Here is a 20,017-nt window from a genome sequence, read left to right as displayed (position 1 = left end):
TTCTATGAAAATGTAATGTGAAAACGATTAGCTTTTGAAAACGGTTTTCAATAAAGTGGTATGGTATGGGGTAAGAGAGATCTGGTTTCCAAAAAACCAAGCAATAATATGTATCTGAATGAAAATGAAAACATTTTATCAAAACAATTACAGTTCTTCGTTTCCATTGTTTAGCCCCGCCTCCCCCACACCCCAAAAACCAGAAATTTTCAACAAAACCAAAGTTTCCACCAAAGATTTTGTTTTGGTTAAAAAGCTATTAATTGTCCAAAAATGTTTTGATGAAAAATTTTGACCAGGTTTTCTTAAAACACAGCCTTGGGCTTCAGTAAGTTTTGGTGTCCTGATCTCTTGAAGAAAAAACAATGTGCTAAACTTTCCCCTGAATTATATTCCATGTAACTGTGTTAACAGGGTATAAGCCAGGGCAGAAATTTGTCCATAGTCATTTATCATATAGGGTCCTAGGCAGCAAGACACATCAAACTATCCTGTTTATTTCTTATGGGTAAAAGAGTGAATCTCATTGCGGCTCCAGTGAACTTGGAGGATATCACTGATTTTTGGTAGATTTTGCTGTTGGTAGAGTTTGTTTGAAGAATTTTGATGGAACAGTTTTCTGTCAGAAAATGCAATTTTGTCAGAGCCTAAACATGTCACAGGAACATGTCAATTTCAACAAAATTTTTGACAGGAAAAAGTTGAAACAAATCATTTTGATTTTCTCACTTTTCAACCAGGTTTGGTTTGACTTTATCATTTTGAGTCATTTTGTTTTGACTTTAATATCCAATTAAAATCTTAATTTTAATATTACATTATAGTTACAGATAATATTCTGTATAATCCATATGTTCCACATTTTAATTACGATGCTTTGACTTTATCAAAATGAAATGTTTGCACCTTATTGAAATGAAACAGTTTGACATTACTGAAACAAAATCTTTGAATTGTTCTGAATGGAAATCTTTCAGAATTTTTGTTCCAGGGGAAATTTGGAACAAAACCAAATTTCAAAGGCGGAATTTCTCATGGAACAGAATTTCCAGTTTCTGACCAGCTCCAGTCATTGGGCTTTCATGACTGTAAAGAGTAGTTGGACTAAGACCTGAACTCCTGCAACCCAGAGAGCATGTTCTGAGATACAGTCTGATGGATGCTCACTGTCGATGCTCCCTTCCTCTTTGTCTTTGGTTTCTAGGTCAGGCATTCATATCTAATCTGGGACCCCAGGAACTCAGTCATTCCTGGCTGGCGGCTGTTCAGCACGTCTATATGAAATAAGATGATGGGTCTTAGTCCAGTTACATTGTTAGAAACACCATCAGAACTGGCAGTTGGCAACCTTGGGCTACAGAAATGAACTACCCTCAAGGTCCCATAAGAGGTGCTGCCAGGTCACGGTTGCAGCACCTGTCCTGGGCACGGTTTGGAACATTGCACTATGGCTTCCCCTTGCTTTAATTGCTTTTTACAGACCAGCTCCGTCTCCAGGGCTGTCAATTTCTCGAGTCAGCGGCAAGAAACCCACTTAACTAACAATACAGGCACATCATGAAATGCTGGGTGAACCTGTTACTCTGTTTCTTTCCCCCAGACGCCTGGATGCAAACCTGATTTCCGTGGTGCCCAAGAAGAGCTTTGAGGGGCTGCCCTCCTTGCGTCACTTGTGGCTGGATGATAATGCCCTGACAGAGATCCCTGTCCAAGCTCTCAACAACCTTCCAGCCCTGCAGGCCATGACGCTGGCTCTCAACCTGATCTGGCATATTCCTGACTACGCCTTCCAGAACCTCAGCAGCCTCGTTGTACTGTAAGCTCTCGACATGCACTGTACATTTATAGGCTGTTTATATTTTTGTGTGTGTGAGAATGAGCAATGCCACGCTGTAGTGGTCAGGCCAAGACGATATGGATGTAAGACCTACGGTTGCTGCCACATAAAGGAGATCTCCTTTTGCTCAAATGATAGCAACCAGTGTTTTGAATCGAGCTGATTTTAAAAATGCTAATTATTTGTCCTATGAATTTTTTTAATTGCTTTTCTTTCTAAATTTTCCACAATTTTTTTTCAGTTTTTCCATGGAAAACCATGGATGTTTTCATGTTTTGAAAACTGGTTTGTGTAAAAATGTTCCGGTTTTGCAAACCGAAACCCCACATATTTTAATGAAAATGTGCACCAAAAAGTTTCTGGCTTTTCATTTAAAAAAAAGTGGGAAATGTCTACCAAAGTTTCTGCAGAACTTTTTGTTTTTTTGTCCAAAAGTCCTTTTTTGTTGGAAAGAAACTTTGACCAAAAACTTTCCTAACCACTCTGGGTTTGGGAGGTGAAGTACAACAGTTCTGACCTCAGCACTGTGTGTGTGAGAGAGATAAAGTGACCAGTGGCTATGGGCTACTATTCTTTGTAATAATTCTAAACCTACTGTGACAAAGTTCCTGCTCTACCTTGGTGGGTCTTGCACTTATTGGCGGATTTGCTCGCCTTGGAGCTTCACGGCAGCCCTCAGCTTGGCCGTTTTTCTGAACCCACAGTCCAGGTCGACTCCTCCTGTGTCTGACCAGGAGTTGGGAGGTTTGGGGGGAACCCGGGCCCGTCCTCTACTCCGGGTTCCAGCCCAGGGCCCTGTGGAATGCAGCTGTCTAGAGTGCCTCCTGGAACAGCTGTGTGACAGCTACAACTCCCTGGGCTACTTCCCCATGGCCTCCTCCCAGCACCTTCTTTATCCTCACCACAGGACCTTCCTCCTGGTGTCTGATAATGCTTGTACACCTCAGTCCTCCAACAGTCCGCGTTCTCACTCTCAGCTCCTAGTGCCTCTTGCTCCCAGCTCCTCACACGCACACCACAAACTGAAGTGAGCTTCTTTTTAAAACACAGGTGCCCTGATTAGCCTGCCTTAATTGATTCTAGCAGCTTCTTGATTGGCTGCAGGTGTTCTAATCAGCCTGTCTTAATTGTCTCCAGAAGGTTCCTGATTGTTCTGGAACCTTCCCTGTTACCTTACCCAGGGAAAAGGGACCTACTTAGCCTGGGGCTAATATATCTGCCTTCTATTACTCTCCTATAGCCATCTGGCCCGACGCTATCACACTACTTGGTACTTTCTAGATTCTTTTTACGGTGCCATTGGAATGTAAAGACATAATTTACAGTATATTGAACAGTCTAGGAAAATGACACTGCTTCCAATGACTGCTCCATTCCAGATGGAATACATTTATTTCACAGGCACTGAGAAACAGTAAACACTCTACAATCTCTAATTATATGGCAAATGGATGCCGTTGTAATTTCATACTGGGAAGTGTCCCTTACATTAACTGGGGGCTTACATGTTATTTGTCTTCTAAATGGAAACCTACATCTGCAAATTAGTTGGCAATTTATTGGTTGGTGTTGATTAGTAAGTTAAAGTGTAATTGCCAAGTAGCCCAGAACCCCTGTATGTACATCCAATAGTTACAGGCTTACAGGCTTGCTTATGGGACATAAAATGGAGTGCTACTGTATTCATGTGTTTTGTAGCCAGCAATAAAGTTTCATCAGCATTTGGTGCTCAGGGAAAGCTTAGCAATTGCTTAGCTCTCAGAAGAAAAAGCGTTTGCTGAAGCCTTATAGAAATATGCACTTTACAAACTTTTATTAAATATTCAACTGCTTAGATGGAAGGTAAAGGCACATTGGGGAGAAATAGCTTGAGAAATGTCGGATAATCAGTTTGTTTTCACACAGGATAGAGTTCAGTCCTTGAGGGGGTCATTTAGGGATCTGGGGCAAAAATTGGGGGATCGGTCCTGCTTTGAGCAGGGAGTTGGACTAGATGACCTCCTGAGGTCCCTTCCAACCCTGATAGCCTATGAGGATAGGACCAAATGTCGTCATCTCAAGGCACTTGCAGTCATCAGTTCAACCACTGGTGATGCCCTTTGGCTTCAATTGCCTTTTGAACTGTTATCTCAACCTCAGAAGATGCCCTTTGGCTTCAATTGCCTTTTGAACTGTTATCTCAACCTCAGAAGCATGGTGCTCTCATACTGGGAATCCCAAACCTTGGGTGGGAAAAAAATTCTTCGCTATGGTGGGAAAGCAGAAGAGGCCTTGACCACAAGACGGAAAGGAGCACCCTCCCGCAGACGGCTGGGTATGGGACATGTGTAGGAGCCTAACCCAACATTGTGGGAGATCATTCAGGATTTCTGTGGGACTCACAAGCGTTCCACAGAGCCAGCCACACAAATTGCCGCCATGCTCACAGTTTCCCCATGTCGGCACTTAGCCCACAGAAGATCTGATGTTCCCCTTGTGCCCTGACCTGTGAGCTGCCTTGCTCCATGCTCAGCCTCCGACGAGGCTAATAAACTTTCCAAAACCTCAGCAAAGAATCTCAGCCCACCAGCCAGTAAAACTTCCCCACCGCCATGCAGAGTGCATGTGTCTGTCCAAGTGTGCAAACTTGCAAATGCAGGGAGAAGAGAGGCTAGCCGCTGCCATAAACTTAAGTACCCTTCTAGTCTGGGAGTTATTTAACATAAGCACCTGTAGGAGAGGGGAGCTAAGAGCAGATGTGGAGGAGTACCGGGAAAAAGCTGTCATTTATAGGCTGATTAATGCTCACAGACGCCCCTCATCAGGAGAACATGACCTTCCCAGATGCAGCAACGTGTTTTCCTGCTCTGCACACCTTGGACCTTTTGGAAAGACACAGCTGAACCACCCGGTGATGATGGGATGAACCCACAGCAAAATATACCTGCTTCAATCTGGAATAAATTAGGGGCTTCAGCCTCTGCTTATAAATTACACCCCTTCGCTGAGGAATTCCCTGTCCTGTTCCCATTTCTGGTGCAGGTTTGTAACAAGGGTTGCAGAGTATTTTGAAAGCAGGCCCCTATGTAATCACTCCACCATGCTCCCCTTCGCTGTCTTTGATAACTGCAGCTTCCTTTGCTGTGAGTGTTAGCGCAGTGATGTTGAGGGCTGGTTTGTTTGATATGGGGGGTAGGAGGCCTGAAGGGGTTGGGAATGGGACACTAAGACTTTCCCTCCGGAGTCTGACCCAGCATGACAGGGACAGAATGTCACTTAGCATCTGTGAGTAGGGCTGGTCGAAAAATTTCCATCAAAACTGGTTTTTGACTGAAAATTGGGATTTTGACAAAATAATTTTTTTTTTAATTAAAAATCAGAAGGGCTAAAACCAGAAATATTTCAATTTGGGTATGTTACCACCGTGCATCATGGGAATTGTAGTTTATCATAGAAATGTTCGACTGGAAGAGACCTCGGTAGGTCATCTAGTCCAGGCTCCTGCTCTGAGGCAGGACTAAGTATTATCTAGACCATCCCAGACAGGTGTTTGTCTAACCTGTTCCTAGAAACTTCCAGTGATGGAGTTTCCATAATCTCCCTAGGCAACTTGTTCCAGTGCTTAACTAATGTACCCTCGCAGGAAGCTGTTCCTAAAGTCTAACCTAAATCTCCCCTGCTGCAATTTAAGCCCATTACATCTTGGCTTGTCTTCCATAGTTAAGGAGAACAATATATCACTTTCCTCTTTAAAACATCCTTTTATGTACTTAAAGACTGTTATCATGTCCTCTCTGTCTTCTCTTCTCCAGACTAAACAAACCCAGATTTTTCAGTCTTGCCTTGTCATCTTTTCTATGATCTTTAATCATCTTTGTTGATCTCCTCTGGACTTTTTCCAATGTACTCACATCTTTCCTGAAGCATGGTGCCCAGAACTGGACACAGAACTCCAGCTGAGGCCTCGCCAGTGCTGAGTGGAAGAATTACTTCTCATGTCTAGCTTTAGTTATGCCATGTCCCCATTCTCCTCTATGGGCTGAACTCCCAGGCTGGACTGCGTCTTCCAGGATGCACCACTACCAGGGACTCCCATGCCACACTGCCTCCCCCGCTCCTTGGGGCATCATGAACGTACTGCCGTGCTTAGGAGAATGGCTTTTCCTGGTGGGCATCCTCTCTTACTCTCCCCACGAACCAAGCAGGGAGTATCTAACCTGCTGCCTTTCCCTAGGGAGAGAGATGGGAGGACACAAAGACAAGCCCTGGCTACAATTACCCGGGAATGGATGGAGAGGTGGATTGACCAGGCTGAGATGGTGGCACCTAGCCTGTCGCTCCAGGCAGAGCGGTCCTCGCTGTGTTTTGTTCTTTCAAAGGCCTAATAAATGCAGCTGCCTGGGGTAGAGGGTGAGGTTCAGTCAGCCTCCGGCGTTTGTGTGGGGAGATCTGGGCTCTGTCACCATGCCATGGGGGGGGGGGTTGCAGCTTCATTTCCTCGTGTCAGCATGACCCTGAGCAGAGCGGCTAAAAGGTGACTGGGCCCTGGAGTCTGAGCTGCCCTCTGGCCCTGGAGCCGGTTGAAGGGCGTGCTTCCATTGCAGTGCTGCTGGCTTGGTAACGACCATGGGCCGTCCTGCTCTCAGTCACAAGCGGGGGAATTCCTCTGACGTTACTGCAGGCCTACACCAGCACGAGTGATGCCAGGACCCCCGGAGCCCTGTCTTGTCACATGGCCAAGAGTGCTCAACTCCATGACAAACAGCCTGACCCAGGTGCCCGTCCCCTTGGTATCAAAGGATTGGCCTTCCGGCTCGCTGTGCTTTGCATTGAGCGAGCTCTCACTCAATCCCTCTGCTCTTCAGCATAGGAGGGATGAAAATGGGGCAGATGCCACTCAAAAGTGGGGGAGAGGAACTGGAATGGCAGTATCGCCTGCCCCTAAATATCCAGACGTCCCTCCAGGAACATGCTGTGTATTCAGGTCCCCACAGGCTTTGGGAAGTCGTGCCAGGGGGGATGGGTCAAGTCAGGGATCAGCTGCTCTCTGTGCCGGTCACATGGGGAAATACACTCTTCTGCTATTACTACCAGTGGGGTTCCGCTCTGTGAAGGAGGCTTGCTTCATGCCCAAGAGAGAAGGCTTCTATGTTTGGGAATCCAACTTGAGACACCAGGGGCCTGATTTCCAGGGGGGCAGGGGAAGCTGAGCACCCCTAGCTCAAGTTGACTTCAGTGGGAGCTTTAGGGACTCAGCATCCCTGAATATCAGACCCCCAGTGTCTCAAGCTGGGATCCCCAAACTTCGGGTCTTCTGATAAAATGGCCGTAGCATTGGTATGAATCTCCATGTGCCTCAGTTTTCGCATCTGTAAAGTGGGGTAATGATCCACAGTTTCGTAAGACACCTTGGAACCTTTATTATTAAGAAAAAATATTGCCTAGAGCGTCTGGGCTCCATGTCTTGGCCTTTTAGTCCACAAAAGCTGATTCTCTCTCTGAGGGCTGAGCACGTTGCCTGTAGAAAAGTGAATTTGCATCTCTAGTACCCGTAGAAGAGATTAATAGCGCTCTATGAAATCCCCTGCTGCTGCTGTCAATTCCAGCTGATTTTATTCATCTCCAAATGAGTCTAACCACTGCTACCAGCTGCTCGGGGTTGTCCAGGTGAATTTGCACAGTTCCTGTGACCAGATGCCCCTACTGATCTGTGGCAGATTGGGACTTTGAATGGTTTTTGCCCATGACATTCCCCTATGTCATCTGAGATGTTCACAGTGCACTGACAAGATCCCGACTCATTTCAGACGTTGAATTTGATCCAAGGCAATGGAATACAAGTGACTGATGGAAAATGAAGCTGGTCATATTGGTCCTTCAAGAGAGAAAATGGAAACATTTAGAAATGAAAGCGATGGAGAATCCACCACTTTCCTTGGTAGTTTGTGCCAATGGTTAATCACCCTCACTGTTAAAAACTTGTTTTTAATTTGAATTTGTCTGGCCTTAACTTCCAATCATTGATGAGAACATAAGAACGGCCCTACTGGGTCAGACCAAAGGTCCATCTAGCCCAGTATCCTGTCTTGGCCAGTGCCAGGTGCCCCAGAGGGAATGAACAGAACAGGTCACCATCAAGTGATCCACCCCCTGTCTCCCATTCCCAGCATCTGGCAAAAAGAGGCTAGGGACACCATCACCATTGATTCTTGTTCTGCCTTTCTCCCCTTGATCTAAGAGCCTGTCGTACCCCATATTTTCTCCCCATGAAGGCATTTACACACTGTGATCAAGTCACCTCTTGATCTTTTTAATAAGCTAATTGGATTGCATTTCTTAAGTTTCCCACTCTAAAGCATTTTTTTCGGCCCACAAGTCATTTTTATGGCTCTTCTCTGCACTGTTTCCAAAATTTCAACGTTGTTTTTAAAATGTGGACACGAGAATTGGACGCAGTATTCTTGTATTGGTCCCACCAGACGTAAAATCACCTCCTTACTCACTACTCCCCTGTTGATACATCCTAGGGTTCTTAACAGACTGGTATCATTGGCACTAATTCTTTCCCCTTCTTTGTAGTTGTTGCACTTAATAGGCAGAAAGACCAAGCTGCTCTCTTCCCCAGAGACTTCCAAGCGGCAGGGGAAGCTTGCACTGCTACTGTCTGTGCCATGCTTGTTGCTAGACACAGGACTTTGTTCTCTGGGGCTCCTTTCACCCACAGGAAAACTTATTTGAAAATAAGAATGAAAAGGAAAACGATTTGCCAGAAGACTTCCGAAAGGAGAATTTGGAATAAATCCTGTTTTAATAGGGTGCAGGGCTACAGCCTGTTTAGAGAGCTTTTAATAGGACGAGAGACCCCCCCCCCCCCCCCCAATCGGGAATTGCTATTTGTTCTTTATTGGAGGCAGGTGGCTCCTGTAATTTTTTCCTGATGTGCCTTTCCAGTTTCCCAGACTGCAGTGCAGTCACCGCAGATGCAAGGCTGTATCTCGCCTGCTTGCTTTTCTGATGGAGAGAAACATGTTCAACAACAAAACATGCCTCTTTTCAGCAGGGTGCAAGTGCTCGCAGGGGAGGAAGCCCATTTCAAAGTGCAGACAGCAACAGTTATGCATGCTACCTGCATGCCAATGTAAACTCTCAGCGTTCCTTCTGGATGCCACACCAGTGGGGAAACCAACGCTGACTCCTCAATGAGTTGGATCCCTGTTTCAGGTAGATCTGCTGGATTTCTCTTTGCTTGATCTCCAAACGTCTTCAAGCCAAGTTTAAGCAAAACCGGCTCAGTCTTCGTTTCATTCCTCTTCACTGATATGGCCTGAATGAAACTGATGGGATCCTGCAGCTCAAACATTTCTAAACCTAGAAAAATCCAGTCGGGCTTGATTTCTGGTCCTAATGAATGACCAGATTGTTCCACCTTTACTCACATTCAGTTATCATGATGGCACATCCCAAAGGGACGTCGTCTCCTTGGAGATGGAGCACTGCCAGGATTAAACTCTATCTAGGACCTTCATTTCCCCAACCTGTCTGTCCAAATGAAAGCTCTGCATTCTGTACGGCTCTCTGCCAGCCCCTCCTAGGGAATGCTACTTAATACGTCACATGCCAGGCCTGGAAGGTGAGTAATTTGGGGCAGGATCCCAGGGGAAACGAGGTCCACAGCTGCAGACCCAGCACATCTAGAATCATAGAATTGTAGAATATCAGGGTTGGAAGGGACCTCAGGAGGTCATCTAGTCCAAACCCTTGCTCAAAGCAGGACCAATCCCCAACTAAATCATCCCAGCCAGGTCTTTGTCAAGCCGAGCCTTAAAAACCTCAAAGGAAGGAGATTCCACCACCTCCCTAGGTAACCCGTTCCAGTGCTTCACCACCCTCCTAGTGAAAAAGTTTTTCCTAATATCCAGCCTAAACCTCCCCCACTGCAACTTGAGACCATTACTCCTCATTCTGTCATCAGCTACCACTGAGAACAGTCTAGAAATGTTGTCCCTGCTACCTGAATTGCAAGCCCTGTCTTTCCTGTTTCCTCATGCCCATGCTTGTCATTTCAAATGAACAGATGCACTAGAGGATTGGGGGTTTTGTTTTGCACCTCACTCTTTTGGCTTCCCCCGTCCCTGGGAACATGCAGTGAGGCAATAGCTACAGTAGATCCAAACATTTGGCTTGGTGAGAGCATTATCCAGGGTCAGAGGGACTCAAATGACTGGCGTCATCTTAGTGTGAAAGCCCAAAGTGATGTAAGGGCAACTTGATCTGAAAATGCCCCATAAAATGTGGAGGAGGAAACCATCTGGACGGGGAACATATTTTTTTGTGACAAAGAGAAATAGCTCCTCTAATCTCCTAACTTGGAGTTTTATCTAAATCTTTCTCCTCCTCGGAGAATCACAATTGAGCCAAGTTTTCTTGCAGCTGCTTTTTCTTCTCCCCCACTTACCTCTGGGAGCAGACAGTAAATTTTGCTGCACGGCCCCACCCTCGTGTCTCCCCAGAATCTGTGTGTTCTCATCAGAATCACTGGATGGAAATGTGCTTTTCTGGGAGAGTCAAGCTGGTTTCCAAACTGCGCTCCAATCCTCACAGCCCTTCATTTAACTACCACGCAGAGCCTGCTTCCTCCCCGGCTCCTAAACCCTCCTGCTTTTACCGTGGAATATTTGGCTTTGGGAACAGTGTGCGCTCGGTGATACTTCCTGCACTCAAATCCAGGTGCAGGGAGAGAATTTTTTCTCTGAGCCAAGGCAGATTTAGAGCAAGCACAAGAAACACCAATGTCATTGATCCACCTGCTAGCGCGGCCCCAGGCCATTTTAAAGAGGCTGTATTCCAGGACACCATAGGTTGGGGAATAGATCGATGGTAATAGATTAATGCTTTAAATCACAGCGGATGTAGAGTCTGTCTGTGTCTGAATGTGAGGGGCTTAGTATTTATCAGGGGCGAGGCCCCAGGCACATAAAATGGACCGATCTACTGAAGTGGACCACAGCAAATATTCTGTCCCCCTGAGCTGCTACTAGGCTGGTGAGTCCTTACTCATGTGAGGATCCCCACTGGAATCAAGGGCACTACTCAGGTGAGCAAGGACTCACAGTCTGGGTGTCCCCTGGGTGTTGCCTTCTCTGCTTTACAGCATGTCTCCGGGGCACCCGGGATCCATCTGTCTGGACTGAAAAGATCATTGGAGTAGGATTCTGGAGTGCTGTGCCTTGGTTCAGCCAGGGGGGCACTCACTGCCTGGAAAGGGAGTCAGGTGGCTAAAACCCGCGCACACTCATGCACACACTCAGACAGCCGCTGACAACTTGGAAGGAAGAATCCAGTAACACAGATCCTGGTTTTGCCAGAAACGAAGAGAGAGGCCTGGCCTGCACTTCAAATGTAGGTTGATATAGCTCCGGCACTTGGGGTTGTGAAAAATCCACCCCTCTGAACACTGTAACTATGATGCCCTAGCCCCAGGGTAGACACAGCTAGGCCAATCGCAGACTGCTTCCATCGACCTAGCTACCATCACTCAGGGAAGTGGTTTTCCTAGAGCCTGGAAGCTAGGTCTACCCGATGGGGTGATACTGGTGTGGCTACAGTGACATAGCTGTGCCTCTGTAGTCCCTGAAGTGTAGACATGGCCACAGAAATAACACACAGGACATCCCAATGGGAACCCATGGGACTGTACCATGCCTGGGCTCTCAAGGACAGATGTAACACCGGAGACTTTACTGCCCTTACAATAGAGATGGCACAAGGATTTCCAGCAGCAGCATTAGCCCAGAAGGGCTTCATAATGCATGGGCCCTCGAGCATCAGAAATAACACACCCACTGCACAATACGTGGCACTGGGACAAAAGACAATGAAGAGAGGAGAAAAACGGGTAAGCTTTGTTGATTCAGTGTGGATAATGCACACCAGAATGTCACGTTAGCCACTCGGCTCCGGGGTTAGACATTTTTAAAGCATTAAACTGAAGATAACCTCGATTGCAGTCAAACTGGAGTAAATCCAGAAGTCTAAATCTGGAAGTATTTCCATCTTTCTGCAAGCAAGAGATAATAAAGCTGTGACTGTAGACATCATGGCATTGAACTAAAAGACCAAGACTCATGGGGCTCAGAGGTTTTATTGTCTTTTTTTTTTTTTAAACACTTCTAAGTAAATCCACCCATGCATTGAGATCAGTGGGGCGGGGGATGCGAATGAGGACAGGGCTTTGGACCATCGGTATTGTAACATTCATTGCAGAAGAAGGAGGCCTTTGCTTAGTCTACTTGGATCCACCCATGGGGCCTGAAGCTATGAATGGTTGTTGAAGGTGCTTGATCGCATAGGGCCCAACATGTGTTAGCAGTGTTGGCTTGAGCTTTTCAAAGCCCAGGGCTTCCTAGTCAAATGAAGTGGGAAAACCCACTAAGGAGCTTGGGAAATCTCTGCTGTAGATCCCACAGTGGTGCACGTTGCATGCGATGCATGAGCTGGGCAGGAAGCTCTTTTGTCCGTGTTGCAGTTGTGCAGCTTGGCACTGAGTGGCTGTGCAAACTGAGTGTCATTTGTGCAAACTGAATGTGTGGCAGGAAAGGCAGTTCACAGGACGGTGTCCCAGAAAGGGCCAGATTCAGAGGTGGTGCATGGGAGCGTGCTGAGCTGCTGTAACACACACTAGCTTCTAGTCCCAAGTGTCTCGGTAACACTGGCTTAGACCCCTCCAGCTCGCTCAGACTCACTTCTGTGCCTTTCTCCTGAAGGGAAAAGGGCTCCAAGAACCTCCACCCAGAACGGGGCCTACTGTGGTAGAGAGAACGTTCGTTAGAGAGAACGGAGAGCACACCCACTTACTAAGAAGAAAATAGGCCACTGAACGTGGGCTCTATGCTGTATCATCCACCTCAGTGGTTCTCAGCCAGGGATCTGGCATTCCCTGGGGGGCTGCAGACAGGTTTCGGGGGTTCCTCCAAGCATGGCCAGCCTCAGACTCGCTAGGGCCCAGGGCAGAAAGCCAAAGCCCAGCTGCGTGGGACTTCAGCCAGGGGCCCCACCACCCGGGGCTGAAGTCGAAGCCTGAGCAACTTAGCTTCGTGGTGCCCCCTGTGGTGTGAGGCCCCGGGCAATTGCCCTGCTTGCCACCCCCTAAACGCCAGCCCTGGCTTTTATATACCTCGCTCTTGTTTGCGGCACCCTGTGTCCATCCTGAGAGCCTAGTGGTTTAGCGAGTCTCTGCAAGGTGTATTTCCTGCCCCGGTGCCCTTCGCGTGCTCAGCCGCACTCAGCTCTCCGAGCACCCCTGCATAGTCGCCGCTCAGGGACTGCTGGAGAAAGGCCAGTTGAGTTCGGCCCCCTTTAAGCCTCTCCGTTTTCTCTGCAGGCATCTGCACAACAACCGGATCCAGAGCCTGGGGATCAACAGCTTTGAAGGGTTGCACAGCCTGGAAACCCTGTGAGTCGCCCGTTTTCTCTTCGGCGGGGAATAATGCCCTCTGCGAAGGGCTCTGTGCGGAGCCAGCATGGGCGATGTGTGTATCCATGCCAGGCCCAGGGGCTAAGCGCAGCCACAGCCTCCCCTGGCACAGGTGCGTGGGGGATGGGGAGTGTGCCTCGGAGGGGAGTTCCAATTAAACGTGGAGTTACTGGAAGGAGCTGGCGTGTTCTGCAGCCTGTTTGCTGCTTCGTGTTCTATTATTTTGCTTCCTTCTTGTAACTGCAGGCCCTGGAGAAAAGCGCTTTGAGACGGAGCCATTCCACTGGGTCTCAGAGCCTGTTAACGGCTCTCCAGCTCCATTATTCCCCCACAGACTGTAGGGCCTGGCATGCATACAGCTGCTAACCAGGTTGGGGAGCCGGACCATGCCCCGAACGCACTGGCTACACCCCCACAGGGGTACGGCATGATGCCCTTTCTCATGATCTGCTGCTCTGTCCTGGTCTCTTATCACGTCACTGCCCCCCGAGTATGCACCTAACTGTTCACCAGTTGTCAGCCTCAGCTACCCAGCTGTCAACACCTCACGCGCTATCCCTGCTCACTCTCCCACCGTCTGGAAATCAGGGCCTTCTAAGGTGTCTCAGGCTGGACACCCAAAAATTAAGGCCGGTTAAAAAATCAGTGGCCAGGTCTGCAAAATCTTGGCCAAGGTATTTTACCAGCATTTCATGCCACCCGACAGTTCAAGGATTGTCTCTTGCTTCGGCTGTACAATATCTAGCGCAATAGAGCCCTGGTTTTGGTTGGTCCCTAGCCACTATTGTAATAACCATGATTCTTAATAATAATAACGATGACAAAATAGACAAATTCTCCGGTATAGTCTGTCCTGCAGGCAGGCTAGCATTAGCATAGACTCCAAGGTTCTTGTAAGTCAGGCATGGATCCTGCTGTAGGACAGGAACTCCATCAGAAAACAGGACTGCTCCTAGCTACCGGCACTGGGGTGTTGCTGAACTGCGGGAGAGAGCGAAAAGCCTCGCCCAGGAGTCCATGTAGCTGCCCTGTGAACAGCCCGGGGTTAATGGACCATACACTGGCCTCATGTGAAAAACAAACAAACAAGCAAATAAATCAGGGCTCCAAAATGTCTGAAGAGGCGGCTTCTTGCCCTCAGTTGCACAGAAACCTCTCCCGCTGTGCTGGCCTTGGGCAGAACCCAACGAAAGAAGGGGAAGGGCATGGGAATAAACAGAGAGGACGTGTCCTGTCATAAAAGTGTCACTCAGAGAGACAGGGCGTTTTCCGTGCTTAGCGGGAAGCTGCTTAGATACTGCAGACAAATTGCTGGGCCCAGATCTTCAAAGGTATTTAGGTGCCTAACTCCCACTGGGGCCTAAATACTTTTGAGGAGCTGGGCCATGGTCCCTAGGTGTGCTCCCCAGAGGGCTGGGGGCAAGGCGGTCTCAGGAAACACTCTCCCTTGCATTTGGACCGACAGAGCCTGAGGCACCCAGAACAGGGAGGAGGGTGTTAGACTTTGGTACTGGTGGCTTGGGGCGGGGGGGGTGGTCTCCTCCAGATTTCCACTGGACGTGTCAGTGTGTACTTATAATGGAACCACGAGGTACTCGGTTAACATGGCCGTGGGTGTGGGGCACGTACCGAGAAAAAGAGAGGCTAGGTTAGATTTTCAGACAGGCACATTATAGATCAGTGAAAGGAAGCTGAGTCGCACATGGGGTGACGGGAGGCTGCCGTCAACATGACGTCTCTGCTGTCTGTCCAAGTGTTCCATGTGGGCCCCTCACCATGGTATCTGATCACCAGCCCTGCCTAGGGCCTGCTTCTGGCAGTTCTTTACGTGCAACTGTTTGCTTGGATGATGTCAGTGTGGACCAGATGGAACCTTCATGGTTTACAGTCTCCCCTAATCCCCCCTCCCCCCGCCCCCAAAAACCATAACACCCAGTGTAAAACAGAGGGGAAAAGCATCGGAGACCAGCTGGGAGAAGAGAAATCTCTGTGCGTAGAGCTCATTTCCCACTGTCCGGGGTTTGTGTGCGTGGCAGGCAAAGCCGGAGCAGTTTGCTGCGACGATTACATGATGGAGGCATCAAGGAATCTCGCATTCATGGCCAAGAGCCGCCCACTGGTCAGCAGGCTCCAGCTATTCCATTGTCCGGATTGGTTTCAAGCCCCAGGTGACACCTTTCCTTGGACTGGCACGTACATTGCTCCAGATTCCCGATGCCCTTCAGGCAGCACCAAGGGGACAGAGTCTAGCTGTAAAGTAGCTGGTGGAGATGGGAGAGAGGCGCTCCACAAAGCCCCTAGGAACCATGTGACAGCAGCATAAGTTACACCAGCCTCCTGCTCAGGCCAACCCGGCATAACCCAGCCCCGCTGGCTCTCTGCCACCTCTCCTGTGCAGAGCTCGACAGCAGGGGAAATTGATAGTGTCAAAGTGCAGGAGACCATTGATCCAGGAAACAGGCACAGCATGGAAATAGGCTGAGGAAGCTCCCCACACTGTCCTTCCCCTCTCTTTGTCTCCCTCATCTCCTGCCCTCGCAGGGAATTACCAGTTAGGCACCGCCTCTGCGGCTGGAGATTCGTTGCTTTGTCCACTGATCCAAGGAGCCCCCTTGTTGCGTCTCCTCCTTTCTTCCTGGCTCCTACCTGGGGTGCGCAGGTGTGAGGATAAGGAGAGTGCCCAGAGCTTCTGCCCATGCACTCCCCTGGCCTGTTGCAATCACAGTTCCTGACTGCACCACTGGGGGGCACCCCTTGTCCCCGAAAGGGCAGAGCTGGTCGATTGGCGCTGCACTCCACAAAAGAGGTGTAGCAGTGGGAGCTCGCCCCTTGCGCTGTGGGGCGCTGAGGGAGCATTCTGTTATCTAGCCTCTAGCCCACACTGCCTCCCCTTTGGACACCTCCTTTAAACTTCTTCCTCTTGCCTCCAGTACAGGCTGGGGATATTTTGCTAATCTCACATGTGGTATTTAACCTATTCTTCAGTATTTCGTGGGCCAAATTCTGCTCCCAGTTGTTTTATGGGTGTAACCTTAGTGAAGTCAAGGAGATGGCCAGAATGTTGCTCAGAGCAGAACCTGCTCCGGCGTTTCCAAGAGGTGCATTTTGTTCCATTGCGGATATGGAGCCATGTGCCATGTTGTTATGGCTATTACTTCTAAAGCTCAGCAGAGGTAAAGACATTTTGGGTGTGGTTTTCAAAGGCACTGATGGGAGCTAGTTACCCAGCTCCCAAAGCCAGAGATTCCCCACCATGTCTAGACAGCTGGATTGGCCAGGATAGGCAGGGAGAGGGACTGTACTTTGTAAAATACAATCAGATCTTTTAAATCAGCAGTTCTCAAACTGTGGGTCGTGACCCCAAAGTGTGTCATGACCCCATTTTACTGGGGTCTTCAGGGGTGGCTTAGACTTGCTGGGGCTTGAGGCCCAAGCCAAAGCCCGAGGGATTCAGCCCTGGGTGGCAGAGCTCAGGTTACAGGCCCCCTGGCTGGGGCTGAAGCCCTTGGGCTTCTGTTTTGACCCCTTCCCTACCTGGGGTGGTGGGACTCGGGCGGGTTCAGGCTTCGGTCCCACCTCCTGGGGTCGTGTAGTAATTTTTGTTGTCAGAAGCAGGTCGCAGTGCAATGAAGTTTGAGAAGTCCCTGTTTTAGATTCAAGAGAGAAATGGCTCCGATTGCTCTGTGCAATCCCTCCGCAGCTGGGAGCTGGGGGCATTCAGGACTTCTCCTCTGCGTGCCCAGTCTGTGCACAGACAGATCACAGTGAGAGCTCCCTTTGAGCAGACACTGCTGCACTAATCACCTGGAAAGAGGTAAAGAGAAAGTGGGGTTGTTGAGCTCCCCTCCTCTGCCAGCCTAATGAGTAGTGCCCCACAGAGCCAGGGCAGCCGTGCATTGCCCCCTTCACAAGAGATGTGCAAGTGACCTGTTGTAGCCCTGCTGGAGCAGCAGAAGCCCCTGTCCCAGCTGCTCAGGAAGGCACGGACACCAAACCATGGCAGGAGAAAGCAGCGAGGTGAAAACGTTTGCGCCACAGCCTTGCTACTCTGATGTTGGTCTATCTCCAGTTATCACTCTCTAAGGTTTTCGTGTGAGCCGCTTACTAGAAGAGTATTTCCCCCTCTGGCTATCCCAAATCTTCATTATTTAGACATCTCTCATGCAAGATAACAGGAGGGAAGATAAAACCTCTGTCTCCTATGTGGTTTGGTATGTGTTCCAAGCCTCTTGGAAAAACCCAGTGAGGCGTGTCGCCAGTTCACCTGGGGATAGGAGAATACACATGAAGGAGCCACACAGACACAACAGGGCTGGGGCAAGAAGCCCCAGTAGGGGAACAGCCACGGAGCCAAGGTTTAGGCTGGGAAGCTCTTTGAGATGAGCATGTTTTTGGAACTGTCTGCTAAGACTCCCAAGGAGACTGGGGATAAATCGCAGAGCTCAAGAGACCTTAGAATCATAGAATATCAGGGTTGGAAGGGACCTCAGGAGGTCATCTAGTCCAACCCCCTGCTCAAAGCAGGACCAATCCCCAACTAAATCATCCCAGCCAGGGCTTTGTCAAGCCTGACCTTAACCTCAAAGGAAGGAGATTCCACCACCTCCCTAGGTAATGCATTCCAGTGCTTCACCACCCTCCAAGTGAAAAAGTTTTTCCTAATATCCAACCTAAACCTCCCCCACTGCAACTTGAGACCATTACTCCTTGTTCTGTCATCTGCCACCACTGAGAACAGTCTAGAGCCATCCTCTTTGGAACCCTCTTTCAGGTAGTTGAAAGCAGCTATCAAATCCCCCCTCATTCTTCTCTTCCGCAGACTAAACAATCCCAGTTCCCTCAGCCTCTCCTCATAAGTCATGCGTTCCAGACCCCTAATCATTTTTGTTGCCCTCTGCTGGACGCTTTCCAATTTTTCCACATCCTTCTTATAGTGTGGGGCCCAAAACTGGACACAGTACTCCAGATGAGGCCTCACCAATGTCGAATAGAGGGGAACGATCACGTCCCTCGATCTCCTGGCAGTGCTCCTACTTATACATGCCAAAATGCCATTGGCCTTCTTGGCAACAAGGGCACACTGTTGACTCCTATCCAGCTTCTCGTCCACTGTAACCCCTAGGTCCTTTTCTGCAGAACTGCTGCCGAGCCATTCGGTCCCTAGTCTGTAGCGGTGCATGGGATTCTTCCATCCTAAGTGCAGGACTCTGCACTTGTCCTTGTTGAACCTCATCAGATTTCTTTTGGCCCAGTCCTCTAATTTGTCTAGGGCCCTCTGTATCCTATCCCTACCCTCCAGTGTATCTACCTTTCCTCCCAGTTTAGTGTCATCTGCAAACTTGCTGAGGGTGCAATCCACGCCATCCTCCAGATCATTAATGAAGATATTGAACAAAACCGGCCCGAGGACCGACCCTTGGGGCACTCCGCTTGATACCAGCTGCCTACTAGACATGGAGCCATTGATCACTACCCGTTGAGCCCGACAATCTAGCCAGCTTTCTATCTGCCTTATAGTCCATTCATCCAGCCCATACTTCTTTAACTTGCTGGCAAGAATACTGTGGGAGACAGTGTCAAAAGCTTTACTAAAGTCAAGGAATAACACGTCCACTGCTTTCCCCTCATCCACAGAGCCAGTTATCTCATCATAGAAGGCAATTAGATTAGTCAGGCATGACTTGCCCTTGGTGAATCCATGCTGACTGTTCCTGATCACTTTCCTCTCCTCTAAATGCTTCAGAATTGATTCCTTGAGGACCTGCTCCATGATTTTTCCAGGGACTAAGGTGAGGCTGACTGGCCTGTAGTTCCCAGGATCCTCCTTCTTCCCTTTTTTAAAGATGGGCACTACATTAGCCTTTTTCCAGTCATCCGGGACCTCCCCTGATCGCCATGAGTTTTCAAAGATAATGGCCAATGGCTCTGCAATCACATCCACCAACTCCTTTAGCACTCTCGGATGCAGCGCGTCTTGCCCCATGGACTTGTGCTCGTCCAGCTTTTCTAAATAGTCCCAAACCACCTCTTTCTCCACAGAGGGCTGGTCGCCTTCTCCCCATGCTGTGCTGCCCAGTGCAGCAGTCTGGGAGCTGACCTTGTTTGTGAAGCCAGAGGTGAAAAAAGCATTGAGTACATTAGTTTTTTCCACATCCTCTGTCACTAGGTTACCTCCCTCATTCAGTAAGGGGCCCACACTTTCCTTGACTTTCTTCTTGTTGCTAACATACCTGAAGAAACCCTTCTTGTTACTCTTAACATCCCTTGCTAGCTGCAACTCCAGGTGTGATTTGGCCTTCCTGATTTCACTCCTGCATGCCTGAACAATATTTTTATACTCCTCCCTGGTCATTTGTCCAATCTTCTACTTCTTGTGAGCTTCTTTTTTGTGTTTCGGATCAGCAAGGATTTCACTGTTAAGTCAAGCTGGTCGCCTGCCATATTTGCTATTCTTTCTACACATCGGGATGGTTTGTCCCTGTAACCTCAATGAGGATTCTTTAAAATTCAGCCAGCTCTCCTGGACTCCTTTCCCCCTCATGTTATTCTCCCAGGGGACCCCGCCCATCAGTTCCCTGAGGGAATCAAAGTCTGTTTTTCTGAAGTCCAGAGTCCGTATTCAACTGCTCTCTTTTCTTCCCTGTGTCAGGATCCTGAACGCAACCATCTCATGGTCAATGCCTCCCAGGTTCCCATCCAGTTTTGCTTCCCCTACTAATTCTTCCCAG

The 20,017-nt window shown here is 48.7% G+C and overlaps 1 protein-coding gene across 4 annotated transcripts in view; it reads left to right on the top strand.

Annotated features, from left to right (window-relative positions):
* The window catches only part of LGR6 (leucine rich repeat containing G protein-coupled receptor 6), a 203,903-nt gene that overhangs the window by 130,219 nt on the left and 53,667 nt on the right, over nucleotides 1-20,017 (top strand). For all 4 annotated transcript variants that reach the window (XM_075121912.1, XM_048826916.2, XM_048826917.2 and 1 more), the window contains 2 exons: nucleotides 1,601-1,816; nucleotides 13,197-13,268. In XM_075121912.1, the coding sequence (XP_074978013.1) occupies nucleotides 1,601-1,816; nucleotides 13,197-13,268 (288 nt within the window). The remainder of the gene's footprint in view (nucleotides 1-1,600; nucleotides 1,817-13,196; nucleotides 13,269-20,017) is intronic.

This window comes from Caretta caretta, chromosome 21 (genome assembly GCF_965140235.1).
Source record: "Caretta caretta isolate rCarCar2 chromosome 21, rCarCar1.hap1, whole genome shotgun sequence".
Classification (NCBI taxonomy): Eukaryota; Metazoa; Chordata; order Testudines; family Cheloniidae; genus Caretta; species Caretta caretta.
The sequence above is the reverse complement of the archived record's forward strand: the minus strand, read 5'-3'. Positions and strand labels throughout refer to the sequence as shown.